The 15,354-nt window shown below is 28.8% G+C and overlaps 1 protein-coding gene across 17 annotated transcripts in view; it reads left to right on the top strand.

Moving 5' to 3' along the window:
- LOC107436424 (plasma membrane calcium-transporting ATPase 2) overlaps positions 1-15,354 on the top strand; it is a 180,370-nt gene that overhangs the window by 110,590 nt on the left and 54,426 nt on the right. For 15 of the 17 annotated variants that reach the window (XM_087157571.1, XM_087157562.1, XM_087157572.1 and 12 more), the window contains 5 exons: positions 5,245-5,305; positions 8,968-9,135; positions 11,055-11,255; positions 12,894-13,130; positions 14,143-14,268. In XM_087157571.1, the coding sequence (XP_087013697.1) occupies positions 8,976-9,135; positions 11,055-11,255; positions 12,894-13,130; positions 14,143-14,268 (724 nt within the window). In that variant the 5' untranslated portion in view covers positions 5,245-5,305; positions 8,968-8,975. Of the gene's footprint in view, positions 1-4,469; positions 4,712-5,244; positions 5,306-8,967; positions 9,136-11,054; positions 11,256-12,893; positions 13,131-14,142; positions 14,269-15,354 lie in introns of those variants that run through there. The other 2 variants (XM_087157577.1, XM_087157569.1) reach the window with 1 other exon arrangement.

The following is a 15,354-nucleotide window of genomic DNA, read 5'->3' as shown; positions in this document are numbered from 1 at the left end:
GTGTTCGATTTCTTTTCTCTATAATAAGCTCATTCCGGAAATCATTAAACGCTCGCGCCTTTTCGCCAGATAACGAGCACTCCCCTTCTAATAGCAATTCCGCTATTGCTCGACATTGGAATTTTCGCAAATGAGATAAATCCTCCGGTTAATTATTGTCAAGTCCCCTTGTAGACTTTTTTTTTTTTATTTGGTAAGGAAACAATGCTCCGCTCAGCTCTTGAACTCCGTATCTCCCGTTAATTGACGAGAGTTGGCCGTTCAGAAAAGTAGGGCGGAAAAAGTATAATAGTAAATGCTATAAATATACTGGTATGTGTAGTCGCATTTTTTCCCCTTACTTCTATTGAAATGAAATGCATATAACTACCTAATGATGTTGTTTCGCTTTTTATTTTTGCGAAACCGCTAGTTCCTCGAAATGAGATACATTTTAAGAACAATTATAAAATTAGTGCCAATTTTTTTTCCTTACCCTTAGAAAATGAAGTCTTAGAAAAATTGGGTAAATAAAACTACCCTATTTCCTTCCCACCCCCAAAAGAGCTTTTTTTTTTTGTATTTTTATTAAAATTATTATTCATCGTAAAAACGTTCGTTTTGATATTTAAAAACTATTAGATCGTTCAAAAAGTAATTCTGTTTTTTTTTTTTTTTTTTTTTTTTTTTTTTTTTTTTTTTCCCTTAGGAAAAACTGGGCGCAGCATTTTTAAAAAGTGCTTTTAAAAGGTGTTTTTTTTCTATTATTAGAGGTTTGTCAAAAGTGCTTAGTTTTTTATCTTTTAAAAAGAAATTTTTACTTTTATCGTCATTCTAAATTACAAAAAATGCATGATTTTCACAATTTTCTCTGCAATTTTTATCAGAAACTAGTTATTTTATCCAAAATTGTGAATTTTATTGATTTTATGTTTATAAATTAAAAACCCACTATAGAAAAAAATAATTTTTATTACGGCACAGGTCCTAAAAGTGTTTTTTTTTAGAAAGTGATTGAAAATATTATTTTGAGTGCTTAAAAAGTACTTAAAAAATTGCTTATTTTTGTTGAAAAATCTAGCTACGCACCCTGGGAAAAGGACAATTTTCCTATCGTGAATATTTATTTAATTATATATTGTCCATTCTGGTCCATTACCTTTTGCTATCGTTCTGGACAAGGCTGGCATGACTCCACGCTCATAAAAATTTTCTTTTCGGCTAACAAAAAAAAAAAAACTGATCCAGGTAATTCTTAACTTTTTCATTTGAAGTAGAGGTTTTACCGTTTAGAAACTTTTGCAGAGACCTTAACATTGTTATAAACAACGTATTTCACTTCCCCAGCTATGATGTGCGTCATAAATGGATAATTTTGACATTTGAGAAGAAAATCACAGATGTCAAACACGACAGCTAAATTTCTTTCCATAAAAACACGAGGAACCCATATGTTGAGCTTTGATATTTAACCCAGGCTTTTCAAATGATCATGAAATGTCGAATACAATAAATTTGATCTTTCGGCGATTTTAGGAGCTGTTGCTCGCCTTACTATATCAGTTGTAAAAATATATAATGATTATGCGGCTTAAGTGTGAAGTTGGCTCTGCGAAAAACACAAGTCCTCTTTTGGAGAAAACAAATTTACTTTAAGGACAACCTAAATTTAGTAAAAGGATTAGCCGTAACATGGCGCAATTGAGTAATTACAAGTAGCCCTTCAATCAGTTCTCATGCCACAAATCTTTAGTTTTTAATAACTTTGTCTTCTTTTAGATCATTGCTTAACTATATTTTTAACGTGATCTAATTATGTTGCTAATTATGTTATGTTACTAATTGAACTTACCTATCAAAAAATTGGTACATGGTATGCAAGGTTGTCCACCTTTCCTCTGTTATAACAGATATTTTCATAACGTTTTCTTATGTGTTATCTTGTTTCCTGTTTGACACACTGTTGTATTAAACCTTTTGTTCCGTCACTGTTAACTTCAATAAAACTGTTAGACAATGCACATGTTTGATCTTCAAATTAATACAACCAACTAAATCTTTGTAGTGTAACGCGACCAAGGTGCTTTTAATTTTTCTTCTATCTTATTATGTGTAAATAATAGTTCGGGAAATAGTAGCACTAAGTAATTTCTCTTAGGAAAATATTTTTATTTTGAGAAAGTTTGCACTATTTGTGCTTCGTCATTAATTGACATATTTTAGGTCGCCCTGGTTCATTAAATTTCAAACTATGAAAATAGCTACTTAAGTAGGTTAAAATGCGATTATTAAATCAAAAGTGAATTTCGTTTTTCTGATCACTGTATTTAAAACTGCGATTTAGCTGTAAAAAGTAAGAGGCCCTTCAATCTAAAATTCAATTTATTTGGATACATATGGATGATCAGAGAATTACGCAAGGCGGAAATTCTTTAATAAATGAGCTAACTAGGCGGATATCTCTGCAAAGCCCCACATTGATGGTATACTATTGAAAGGACCCTGCGTTGATTATGATATAGTATGTTGATGGTAAATAAAGTAGAAATTTTAGTTTTTTCCAATATCATTGAGCTATTTTTTAAAATATTTAGTTATTTAAAAATTACATATTTATCTAAATGTGATATCAGTCCTTTTTAATTTTGATTTAAACCAATTACGGAAAATCCATGAAGTAAATTTTTTTCAGTTATTTATTTATTTAGCACTGAATTTATTTATGACTAAATGTAAACAATAACAAGCTTCCTAAAACCGGAAGGAATTTAGAAAACTTCCGGTGTATCCCTCCGCTTGTGTTAGTTACGCTTACGAGGCGATGTGTGAACAGGCTTAATATTCTAGGAAGCTTTATTATTGTGATTTGTGTTAAATAAGAGTTTTCTGTAATTAATAAATTCTATCAGTTCTTGATCCTAAAACGGATTTGACAAAATTAATATCACAGCAAAAGTATTTTAAGATTTGCCATGTTTTAAGAGTTATCCCTTATTTGGCTATATTTGCCTAACATAGCACCGTTTGATATTTTTTGGGTAACGTCACAGCAAGCTTTCGGAGTCTTCAGAATTCATTTGTTGTTTGTTCTTTTAAAAGTTAAATTGAGAGAACGTGTTATATTGAACACAACTATAAGTATGATAATATTGGATGATGCGTTTTTTTTAAACCTTAGGCTTAAAAATGAGTCGGAAGTAGTAACAAAGGGGTTTTACGACGAATTTTAACCCCTAGCGACATCAGCGCTTAGCTTTACCCGGTCAATCATCCTTTGTCTGGGGAACTGGGTTCGAATCCCAGTCGATACGAATTCCGCATCCGGCTTGCGCCGACCACAGTGCTGATGTGAAATATCGTCAGTGGTAGACGGATCATGGGTTAGAGTCCCCTTTCCGTCAGGCTAACGGTGGGAGGTTCTCGTGGTCTTCCTCACTATATAACGCAAATGCGGGTTTCCATCAAAAAGTCCTCCACGAAGGCAAATTTCTCCCAATACTAGATCCAGGAGTTCCCTTGTCTTCTGGATTGGGTTTAAAATTACAAGGCTACGGAGTTGAACATTAGAAGACGTAAACCCATAAAATTGGGTCGACTGTTCAACGATGGTTATAAAATAAAATAAAATAAAATCATGCTTTGTCTAGGCGGAGATAGCCTGGTCGGTAGGGCGCTGGGCTCATGTCCAAGAGTTCGTGGGTTCGATCCCAGCTGGTGACTGATGCATGTTAAATCTGTCGAGTCGCTAAGTCCTCCATGTTCCCATAACAAATCAATACCTCTGTGGGTACTGATCAGGAGTTTCCTTGTCTTCTGGATTGATTCAAAATTTCAAGGCTGCGGAGTTGAACATAAGTAGTCGTAAACCCAAAAAATTGGGTCGACTGTTCAACGACGGGTATAAAATAAAATAAAATCATCCATTGCCTTTCTATTCCATTCCTTTTTGTTTAATAATGCATTTTTTTCTAAGCTTTGTTAATTGACAGATAAATTTACATTTTTATAAGATAAAGTTTATTCAAAAATATAATTTTGCATGCAGGATCCTGCTCTGAACCAAAGGAACCAAATTTACTTACTCCACCAAAATTCATTTCATCTGCTCTTAAATGGTTGTGCTGGTGTTCTATTCTTACGTTAAAAAACTCTTTGGAATCTAATTAAATTAAAATAAATTTTGTACGATATTATTTGTGCAAATTTTTTTCTCTCCATAAAAGTAAAATAAGTTTATATGCGTTAGGCGTTAAGGAAATTGCATTCCTTTATAAATATTGCGATTATTTTAAGTGTAAATTAGTTTATATTGTTTTTCCCTTATTTCTTTTGTTCAGTTCGTTTTCTCTATATTACTGGCAATGCATTCCGATGTTTTTTATACTTAGTTTTTGTAATTTATTCTGTAGTATTTCCTAATTTTAATTTCCTTTCTGACTCGTTCCACCGCAAGTGTTCGAGAACGACAGGTGGATAAAGCGGCAACTAAATATTAGTCACGAAACTTGAAAAATTTATGCTCATGCACTTCACTGCTTGTAAATAAAAACAACTTGTTAGTAAGCACGTAAGATTTTAAAAATTTATTCTTAACTCATCATAAGTTAAATTGTACCTGTATATTTATTCTATCTTAATAATTATTTGGAACAATTTTACTAAAACACAGTTTGTTTCTGGATTTTTATTAGAAGTATTGCAACATTTAGTATGAAATTCTGCATGTAGTAAGGTATTTGATTTGTCTTCTATCACTTCAATTTATTGTTATGAATAGTTGTTAAAATATAAATGTATCAGTATGGTTATTATTGTATGATTGTATTGCTCTGTTAAATTTTTGTGATCACGTTACTGATTTTTCCTCATAAATTTTGGTACAGTAATTTAAGTAATAATTTGCTATTACATTCGCAAGTTTTATTAAATTTGCCTTCTTTTTTTTTAAAACTTTTTTATAAAAAAACTTTTAGTTAATCATTATTCATTTAATGGAGCCATACTTTTATCTATCTATTCATCAAAATAATTTTTTATAATAAATTTTCTTCAATGTTTGGTTTATTTCGTTTGACCTGAGAAAATTTCTTGCTTATTTAAAAAAATTTTTTTTCCTTTTTTGGTACCGAGGAAATATATCCTTCCTAAATCGATGTATTCGGTTTCAATAATGTTCACCTTGATTATTTGAATCTGCTTTTAATATCTTAAATTTATTAACTTCAATGGTTTTTCATATATTAACAATTTTGTGTTCTCTTTCAGTGCCAAGAATAAGAAAATGAAAAACATGAATCTTAGCTGAGACATCCTTTTAACTTTACAGGTAACTAAACTTTCGTTTGAATATTTATTTCTGAAATTTCGAGTTTTTTTAAAATATTATTTGACACTGTGCCAAATATGTTTTGGTCAGAGTTTGCAAATTTTTGACAGTTGATGGTTTTAACCAGGGTTTTATCCATCATGTCAAAAGCCCCTTCTTAACAATAGTCAGAAACCCAAAATGTTGGTGTGAGGATAATTATTAGCTATTATAAATTTGAAGTATTTATACATAAACATACACATAAAATTATAAGTGAGCTATCGATTATATTCTTGAATTATTTTGACATAAAACAATCCTTTTATTTTGACAAATGGTGTCGAAAACCCAAATTTTGGTGTAGAAAGTATTAAATAATTATAAATAAAAATTTGTCAAATAACCATTTATCCAATATGTTAATCCAATCCGTCCCCAGAATAAGATATTTTTATAAATTGAAATTTTTCCAAAGAATTTTAGCATGTTTTTTTTCCCCTTTTTTTTAGTACATTAATTTTTTCAAAATATTTTTGAAAAAATAAATAATAAAAGCAAAGAAAAAAAAATAATTTGATTTTACACAATTTTTGAATAAGTGAGCATATGTGTTTAAAATAATTGAAAACAAAATATAATGAAATAGTAACAATTTATTAAATTAAAGGTCACACACTCATTAACTTACCAAACAAAACACACTCATTAACTTACCAAGTAAAACACAAATCAACATGTACTTTTTTAATAAGGAAAAATTTTACTAAGTGATGCATTTTTTAACAATAAAATTTTTTGTAGGGATCTTTTAAATCAAACATTTCTCTAGAGTTGTCTGAATTTCAGTCAAAACCTCATTCCCACAATTGGATATATTCTGCTCTCCTGCTTATAAGTAATAACAATAAATATTAAGAATGAAATTAAAAATTGAGATAAGACAATTATTGGAAACTACTTTAGTTTTACTTAATCTAAAAAATCTGCCTGAATTGAGGCATAAGAGAATTAAAATCAGTGTTTAAGATTGATAATAATTAACAACTCATAGTTATATCAGTAATACAGGGTGTCTATAAAAGAACTCCGGGGTTTTGAGGCAAAATATTTTAATGAAATAAAAAACATACATACATGTTTTATACATGACTGAAAAGCTTACATTTTCAAGTTTTTTTTTAACACTTAGTAAAGTTCTATATGAGCCCCGTTAGTGGCACGGCAGACGTCTAAACGGTATTCTACCTCTTCCCATGTCCTGGCGAGCATGTCTGGGGGGTCAGAAGGCGGGTGGACGAATGGTTTTGTCATAAGGCGGGTTAACACCATAGTTATGTCGAAAGTTTCTTTGTACAGTAACTAAAGACTTCGTTTCTATGAGCCAAATAACACATTGAGCCTTTTGTTGCGGAGTCACCATCATTTCAAATTTCGCGACGTCATTTCAAGGTCAAGGCCTTGCAGCGCCGCCAACAGTTGATACAAACATTCCCAATTGGTATGAGTAAAACTTTTTGAGCTACTCTTTTCAGAGAAATCGACTAAATTTTGCTATCTTTTATAGTTAGTGAGATATGAATTTTTAAAACCCCGGAGTTCTTTTATAGACACCCTGTATAAGCTGAATAGTTATAATATAGCAAGTAATATTTTTATAATAATTAACAACTCTCAGTTATCTGTAATATAAACTGAATACTTATAATATACCAAATAATATTGATCTTATGTATTAATTATGAGTACCATATTTTTAGAAAAACCAGTTTATAGTTTCAAAAATTTTGGCTATATTTTTTATAATATTATAAATTATAATTATAGTAATCCTAATGCATGGTTTGATATCTTGTAAATGTCCCCAATGACAAAAAGAAACTTGTCCCAGGTTTTTGACAGATTTCAACATTTGACACTTTTTGTCCGGTTTTTGACGTGCCATGTCGAAAACCAGTTTTTGTCATCAAAAGCCCAATTCTGGTTAATGACCTGTTAGACTTTTTAACTCTGATAATGAGAGTAACAATAGTAATTGTCTAGAATTTGTATATGTTTATCAGATACATGCACAGTATTTTTTTAAAAACTTTACTGTTTGACCTGTGTTGTGGGAATAAACCATTCAGTTCTTTTCCCATTTATCTTATTATTATAAGTTATTGGATTGTGCATTTTGCTCATGCACATACTTTTTTTTATGCATTTGACAAAAGAAACAAGCAAAATGTTAAATTTGCCTGTTTGCTTTTTTTAAAATTCAAATTACAACGAGTAAGTTATAGATGTTTTCAATGCAAGAGTTAACCAGATTACTGTAAACAGTCATGGTGAATATAAATTTCTAGCTATGAAAGCAAGTTGTTTGTACTATCATGCATATTACCCAACCATGGCCTCATTATTATTTTTTGGTCATTTAATTTTAAACCACCATGAAGAACTCACTAAGATGATACACCTCCCTCCTAACTTCAACACCACAACCAAAAAAGGGCTTTTAGCCATAACAAATTTAACCGTAACAATAATATAACAAATAAAACCTGGCACGTCGGCTGCCAAAGTCGAACTCTTGACCCCTGGATCTCCACAGATTAAGCTGTACTTTTACCTTTACTTTTTTGGTGATTTGATGACTGATGCTAAATTTTTTTGTAAATGGATACAGTTTTTTGTAAAAAAAAGAAATTAAATTTTTAATCTTTCTAAAATAAAATATATTAACGTTTTTTTTTTTTTTTTTAATACTTAAAAAAAAAAAATTGAATATTGTTCCAACTTTCTGTTGCGTCATATCTGATAATTAACATTTTAGTGTGAAACTGACTAATTGGCTAAACAAAGTCTTCAAGCTCGGACTCATGATGAAATTTTCGTATGCTACTTACAAACTAACGAAATATGCAAAAATCTGTTTGGTTTAGCTTTGGATTAAAAAATTTAAAAATTATTAGATGTAGAAAAATTAGGGAGTATGATATATATTGATTCGTGAATAATATTTTATTTGACTTCTCTTTTCACAAATTGTGACTTTATATCTTCGTAAATTTTGGCTTTGTAAATCTAAATTTTGGGCGAGATCAAGAGCAAAAAAAAAACCCAATAGATCTTGGATTCAGGGGTACACGCAGATCTTTAGAAGTGGCTGTCATATCTGTGAATAACTTTAAGCAAGACAGTTAATTCAATGCAAACAAAAACCAAGTATATCCTTTTAATTATGTAATTATTTGATTTATATTGTCAGTGTTATGTTTTTTCAAATGCTATTTACTCACTTATCATATGGTAATTTATTTACAAAGAAGTTATAATTATGCAAATTACTTCTGGTAGTATTATTCCAATTATATTCAAATGTATTGATTTATATCATTCTGAAAATTAACTTAAAAAAATTGCTTTCACATACTTTAAAATTTCACTGTTTCACCAACAAATTTTAGCCACTATCTCATATTGTTTTTATCATCTTTAGTAAATTAAATTCAATATTTTTGGTCAAAGACTTCAGTTTTATTTAGAAATGTTAATCATCATTTTTAGATTCAATGCATTGGTACGCATTTTTATTGAAATACTTTTTGTTGTCAAGACATATTTTTACCAAATAAAATTGAAATTATTGTAAAAATGTTTTGTTTTAACATGTAACATTGGATATCTTTGTCTTTTAGTATCCAAGATGGATACAATAGAGGGACGCCCTGCCCGTTATGGGCTTGGGGTCAAGGAGCTTCGAGAGCTGATGGATTATCGTGGTAGAGATGCCATTCAAAAAATAAGAGATGAATACTCTTCTGTACAAGAGATCTGCAAGAAACTCTACACATCACCTACTGATGGTTAGTATTTTTCACATTCTCTTGCAACATGAAGCTGCTAATATAATGTAAACATTTGGACAGTTTTATCTAGAAATTCTCTTTCATGACCATTGTTTGTCAGCAGTCATGTTTTTGCTTCTTGAGGATTAACCCCTTGGACTACTCAGAAATTCGGAACAAGCTGTGTCTAACTTATGTTCGCAAAAAGAGCCTGAGGGTCGTAACTTTAAATACAATGCTTACGACTAATTGCAAGATAGCTGCACTTGTGTTTACTTCATTATTGTGCTCTTGTGAATTTCAAATAAATTTGAATAAAAAACTTTTTAAAATTATTTTAATTATTACTTATATCAAATTCTGTATAACTAATAATAATATGGTTAATTAATAGCAAAATACAAATAATTTGAAGCGAATCTATTGCAGTAATATTTGTATTGAAATAAATGTTCAGATTGAAATAAATGTATCACCAGACCTAAAAATGTAAAATAGAATCTAAATATATGATACGATAAGAGCCCATTCAGACGTTCTTGTTTAGTCCGATATTAAGACCACGAGTACGGCTCGCGATAGTCATGTTTGGCCCGAAATGTTTATTACGGGCCAACTTATGATATAAAAGTTTGGCCTAAAATTTTCATCAAGAGTCTAACTCCTGAAAATAATGCAAGGGGTTGAAAATATGTTTGTCTCACTTTGATCTGACATAATGTAGATCATTGGCTTGCAACCAGTGCATGTACTAAGAGGCTATATATCCATACAAAAGCATTGTTACAAATATAAAATTTAAGAAAAAAAGTTCTAATCATTGTTACTACCCATTAACATAAAAAGTGTCTGAGGGTAGCCAAGATTCAGGGAAAAAAATCTGAAATTCCCTTTTTTTGGTCCACAGGTGTTTGAATTATATTGGTTGTTGGAAGTCTTGTTTATAATATCTAAAAAGTATCACTGTGTACCTGTAATTGTTATTTATTGGATAGTTTAGAATTTCTGTAGCCACTTTTTTATTATTCCACTCTTTATAATCAGTTTGTTTGAATTTATTGGGTATCACTTTGTTATCAATTCATTTTTCATACATTTGACTAGTTAAGTGCTTGTCCTCCCTGTAGCATTGTTACCGTGCACCATAAACCAAAATGATTTGAGACTGTTTCTTCTGTTAGAAAGAAGATAACTTAACCGGTAGTGACATATACACATTGCTTTGTCAAAGTAAGTTGTTAAAATTGTAAGAAGCCCTGTTCGAAAGCAAAGTTTGTGAAAACTTTTGATTTTCGCTTTTTTGGTTACATATCTAAAATACATAAAAAGTTTCTACCCTTTAAACCTTATTTATATAATATTGTTTGCTTAAAGAACACAATAATGTATTTGTCTAAAGCCTTTTTTATCTTAAGAGAGGAAGGCGGATAAATTTTAAACTCATTATAAGCATACAACTTTTTCATCTTTAACGTTAGCATTTTGATGATGGTTTGGAAATTTGTCGGACTAGCGAACATTTCCTTATATGCTGTGCTCATTATATCAAGCTTTTACTATATGATGAACTGCTCTATAAATTTAAAAATGAATCCTTTATTCTGTTCTCTTTAACTTGATCAGGTTTATAAATATTCCGAGTGTGCTTGATTGCATTGTTTTAGAAAATTCATAAGGGGAATTTTTTTGAAGTTTTATTTTTTTATGAAGAGATCTTTTTATGAAGTAATGTTCTGTATCTTTTATAAGTATCTTAGTTAACAATACTTAGCCAATTTATAATTTTCCATGAAATTTTTGAAAATATAAATCTCATAAAAGGCATATAAAAAAACATCGCTGACTTTCTATCTTAATTGTATAATATTTAATAAATGTATCAAATCTGTATTTGCTGTTGCTCAGTTAATATTTTTTTAATGCAATTTTTCTTTCAGGTTTGAGTGGTTCTGCAGCAGATATTGAACATCGGCAGACAACATTCGGTGCAAATATCATTCCTCCTAGACCACCGAAAACTTTTTTAGAATTAGTTTGGGAAGCCTTACAAGATGTCACCCTCATAATATTAGAAATCGCAGCTGTAGTGTCTTTAGGTCTTGCATTTTATAAACCACCTGACGATTTGGAATTGGGTGGTAAGATAGAAAAAATCCTCTTTATAATTGTTTTATTACTTAGGTAACTTTGTAGAATTACTGTACTAAACACTGGTTTACTAAACTTCAGCTTCATTATTGATTTTAAAGTTTATTTTTCTCCGATTCTTCTGGTCAAAATATAAAATTTTGGACATAATTTCATTCTTTTTCCTTATTAGTCAAATCTTTTTATTTACAATTTTTGTTTTTTTAATCTTTACAAATGTATGTATAAAATAGTTGATGGAATTCTTATTTCTATAGCCTCCTGACCTTCCATGGTTATTATTTATTTTAGACAATATCAAAAAATTTTTTAAAAATAAAATGAACTTTAAATTGGCTATTTCCTGTTAATTTTATTAAAAAAATTTTTTAAATGCAAAATAAGACCTTAAATTTGTAATTTTTTTAAAAGTTGTAAGCATTGAACTCTCCATGTGATTACCCGCTAAACTGTATAAAACTTTGCTGCCAACACACCATGCTTCGAATCCATAACATGCTGAAAGTTTTCTTCTTTTTAAATGGAAAAAAGTAGTCTTTTCAAAATCAGAAAGTATTTAAATTATATACAAAGAACAGTGGTCCAATTTTATTATTATTTAGTATTATTATTTTCGCAATGTAAACCTAAACGATCAAGGCATCTTTTGGCAGAACCCTAGCATTATATGAAAAAAAGTTCAGTAACAGCTGTGAATATTCTAACCTAAGAAAAAACTATTATTTGAATTCAAGGTTATTTTGAAAATATTTGAGGTATAGAATGAAATGTTTTAAATTATAAATTTTTTTTCTTCTTGGTGCATGACTAGGCTAAAAAAGAACAAAATAAGCTGAATACTGCAAAATAAGCTGAAACTGTCATAAATTTTGAGTATAGTTATCAGAGAAACTTTATTCTTTTTTCTTTTTTAGTTATTTAATTTTGAATTGAAAAGCTTGAACTAAATTGAATTGAAAGCTTTATAAATGCAGTTTTTTTTTTTTTTTTTTGCGTAATGTATTTGATATATTTTTATTGAAAAAATATTTAATTTTGCTACTTTTTCTCATCGACTTTTTAAATAATTTCATACAATCAACCAAACTAATATAATAAATTATTTTTGATTGAAAAGCAAATTCTAATTCTCTGAACCCCTGTAACTCTTTCTATGGAACTCTAATATTTTGCAAAACATCTTTTGGTAATTGCTAACATAGAAGCTTAAGATATTTTTTTAAAATTTATTATTTTTTGTTGTTGTTGTTGTTTTGTTCTGTTCCTACAATTTTCTTATAAGTAAATTTTCAGTATGCATATGTATTTTTTGATAATCTGTAGGCAAGTTTACAAGGTTAATTTTTTAAAACTGCATATATCACCCAAGATATATTGTAAAATATTATTGTTTTCGCTTTTGTTTTTCAAGTAAAATTTTTTTTTATTTATTGCTTTCAAAATTTCATCATTGTTATTTTTAATGAACTTATATTGCTTAAAACTTTATTCCTTGCATATTGTGTTAAATTCTAAACTTCTTTTTTTGTTCAAAATGTTTTTGTTTCATCAAATACAATTTAACAAGCATTATCCTTTTATCAAAATAAGGGATCATGCGTGATTAATGAATTGAAATCCATTTCTAGGTTCTCATGATGAAGGGGAATCTGAAGCTGGTTGGATAGAAGGTGCAGCCATTTTAGTATCTGTTATAATTGTTGTTCTAGTTACAGCATTTAATGATTACAGCAAGGAGAGACAATTTCGTGGATTGCAAAATCGGATTGAAATTGAACACAAATTCTCAGTTATCCGTGGTGGTGAGCTCAATCAAATACCTGTTAGTGATATTGTAGTGGGAGACATCTGTCAGGTGAAATATGGTTAGTTTTTTTTTTATTCTAAAGAAATTTAGATTAATAATTATTGTAATATATTGTTGGAATATATTGTTGTAATATATTATTAGAATAAAACAGTAATAAGAACTTGGAGTTCTCCTCAAACCTCTGGCTGAAGTACACAGAAAAGTTTAAAGATAATTATTATTCTATTTAACAGAATAATATATCTTTTTGTGTTAATATAAAAGCTCTTACCAAATAAAAGTCAATTAGAAAGGATCTATTTTTCAGGAATTTTCAGCTTAGTTAGGTAATATTGCTTGTAAAACATTATAATTTTAATTCTCCATTTATAAATTTTAACAAGTTATCATTGGAGTTGTTAAACAACAATTTCAAAGCTAGGATTAGCTTTCTTAAGAATATGTTTTACATTAAAAGGTTAAATATCTGAGATATAGTTATGAATTTTCTTTTGGATCATTGAACATTACATGATAAATGGTCAAAAGAAATAAAAGCTGGTACTTTGAAAATAGTTTGATAGGCACATTATAAAGCTTTTTTTAATTTTTTATTGCCCTTTACTATTTTTCCACTGTTTCTTCTCATAAATAATTTATTACACAATTCTTTATATAGTTACTGAATAATTATCTAAATTATTTGTAATAGTTAAGATATTATACAATAATATTTAAATATTTTGTCGTGTATTGATTTTATTCTACTTCTTATACTTATACAGAATATACTTATACAGAATCAAAAATTTAAATAATTTTTCAACTACTAAAATATGAAATATACTCACTTTAAAGTTTTCATCTGTTATTTTCCTTTCTTGGAGTCCCCTCCCTTTTCTTGAGTTCTCCATGTGCACTCTGAAAACCTCTTAAAATTTTTAAGGTACTCATTAAGAATATGTACTATAAAATTGATTAATAAGCTACTAATTTATGTGATATAACCAGGTATGTTTTTTACTAATGACATGAGTACTTCATTGCATCAAATTAGTTATAAAGATATTTTTATCTTTTAACTATAGGTGATCTTTTGCCTGCTGATGGTGTAATTATACAAAGTAACGACTTAAAAGTGGATGAAAGCTCACTAACTGGAGAATCAGATCATGTAAAAAAAGGTGAAAATCTGGATCCTATTTTATTATCAGGTGAGTTTTTCCAAGTTTCTGTTTATAACTTTACTCTTATAAAATTTCAAAAATTGAATAAGAAGTTATTTTTTCTGCTTTAATCATTTTACCCTTTAACATATAAAATTTTTCTCATTTCACTCGATTGATAAGATTTTGTGTAAAAAATAAATTTTATAAGTTTATCTAATAATTTTTAAGGTGACTTTTATTTGGTGCAAGGAAAATAATAAATCATTTTATATTTCTGCTTGAATAATAAAGTAGATTTTTTGTTTTTATATTTAATAAGTTTCTGAATTTGATAATGCCTAAAAAAAATAGAGACGCTCTAAAAACATAAGATTCTTCTAGAATAGTGAATTTTAATTGTTTTTTTCTTTTGTTTTTTTTTTACATAAAATAGCTATTCTTTTATTTTTCAAGCATACTTTATTTTAAACTTGATATATTTTTGGCCTAAATATAACTGAATAAAAATAATTATACTTTTTATTCCAGTGGATTTTATTTAATTACTTTTGTGATATTTTTATGTTTATTTCAAAAAGAAAATACTATTCATTATATCTCATTAGTGAAAAGTGCATATTATTCAAAACAATGAAAAATGGAGTAAAAATAATGAATTTTTGTTTCAAGTAAACTGTTGCGTGTATTATTCTTATGTATTTGTCTTGTTTTTATACTTCTGTATTTGCTTTATGTATTTTGCATTGGCAAAATATTATATTCCTGGACTTTGGCAAAACCTTTGGCGAAGAGAGAGAGAGCAATTTAGACATTTGTCATGCTATCTAGATGGGAAAGGTTTATCTTTTATGGCTTCCGGAGCTAGTACCCCCTGAAAACATCAGCTTCAGTTGTCATATTTATTCATTGTTTCTTTTGTTTCAATTCCTTTTGTATTCTCAGCTGCTTAGCGCGTTTTTCCACTGGAAGTATTATTTTTAATTGCTTTTATTATTTTGAATTCCTTTCTTAATATACATATTATTAGCATGGTTGTCTGTGAAATACACGATACATGAACTAATATTTAAAAAAAGAAAATAATTATAAAGCTTTGTATCTGTTTTTATTATGCATTTGATGTCAAGTCAG

Source organism: Parasteatoda tepidariorum, chromosome 2 (genome assembly GCF_982258835.1).
Source record: "Parasteatoda tepidariorum strain Cologne lab strain chromosome 2, Ptep-v5.0, whole genome shotgun sequence".
NCBI classification, from domain to species: Eukaryota; Metazoa; Arthropoda; class Arachnida; order Araneae; family Theridiidae; genus Parasteatoda; species Parasteatoda tepidariorum.
The sequence above is the reverse complement of the archived record's forward strand: the minus strand, read 5'-3'. Positions and strand labels throughout refer to the sequence as shown.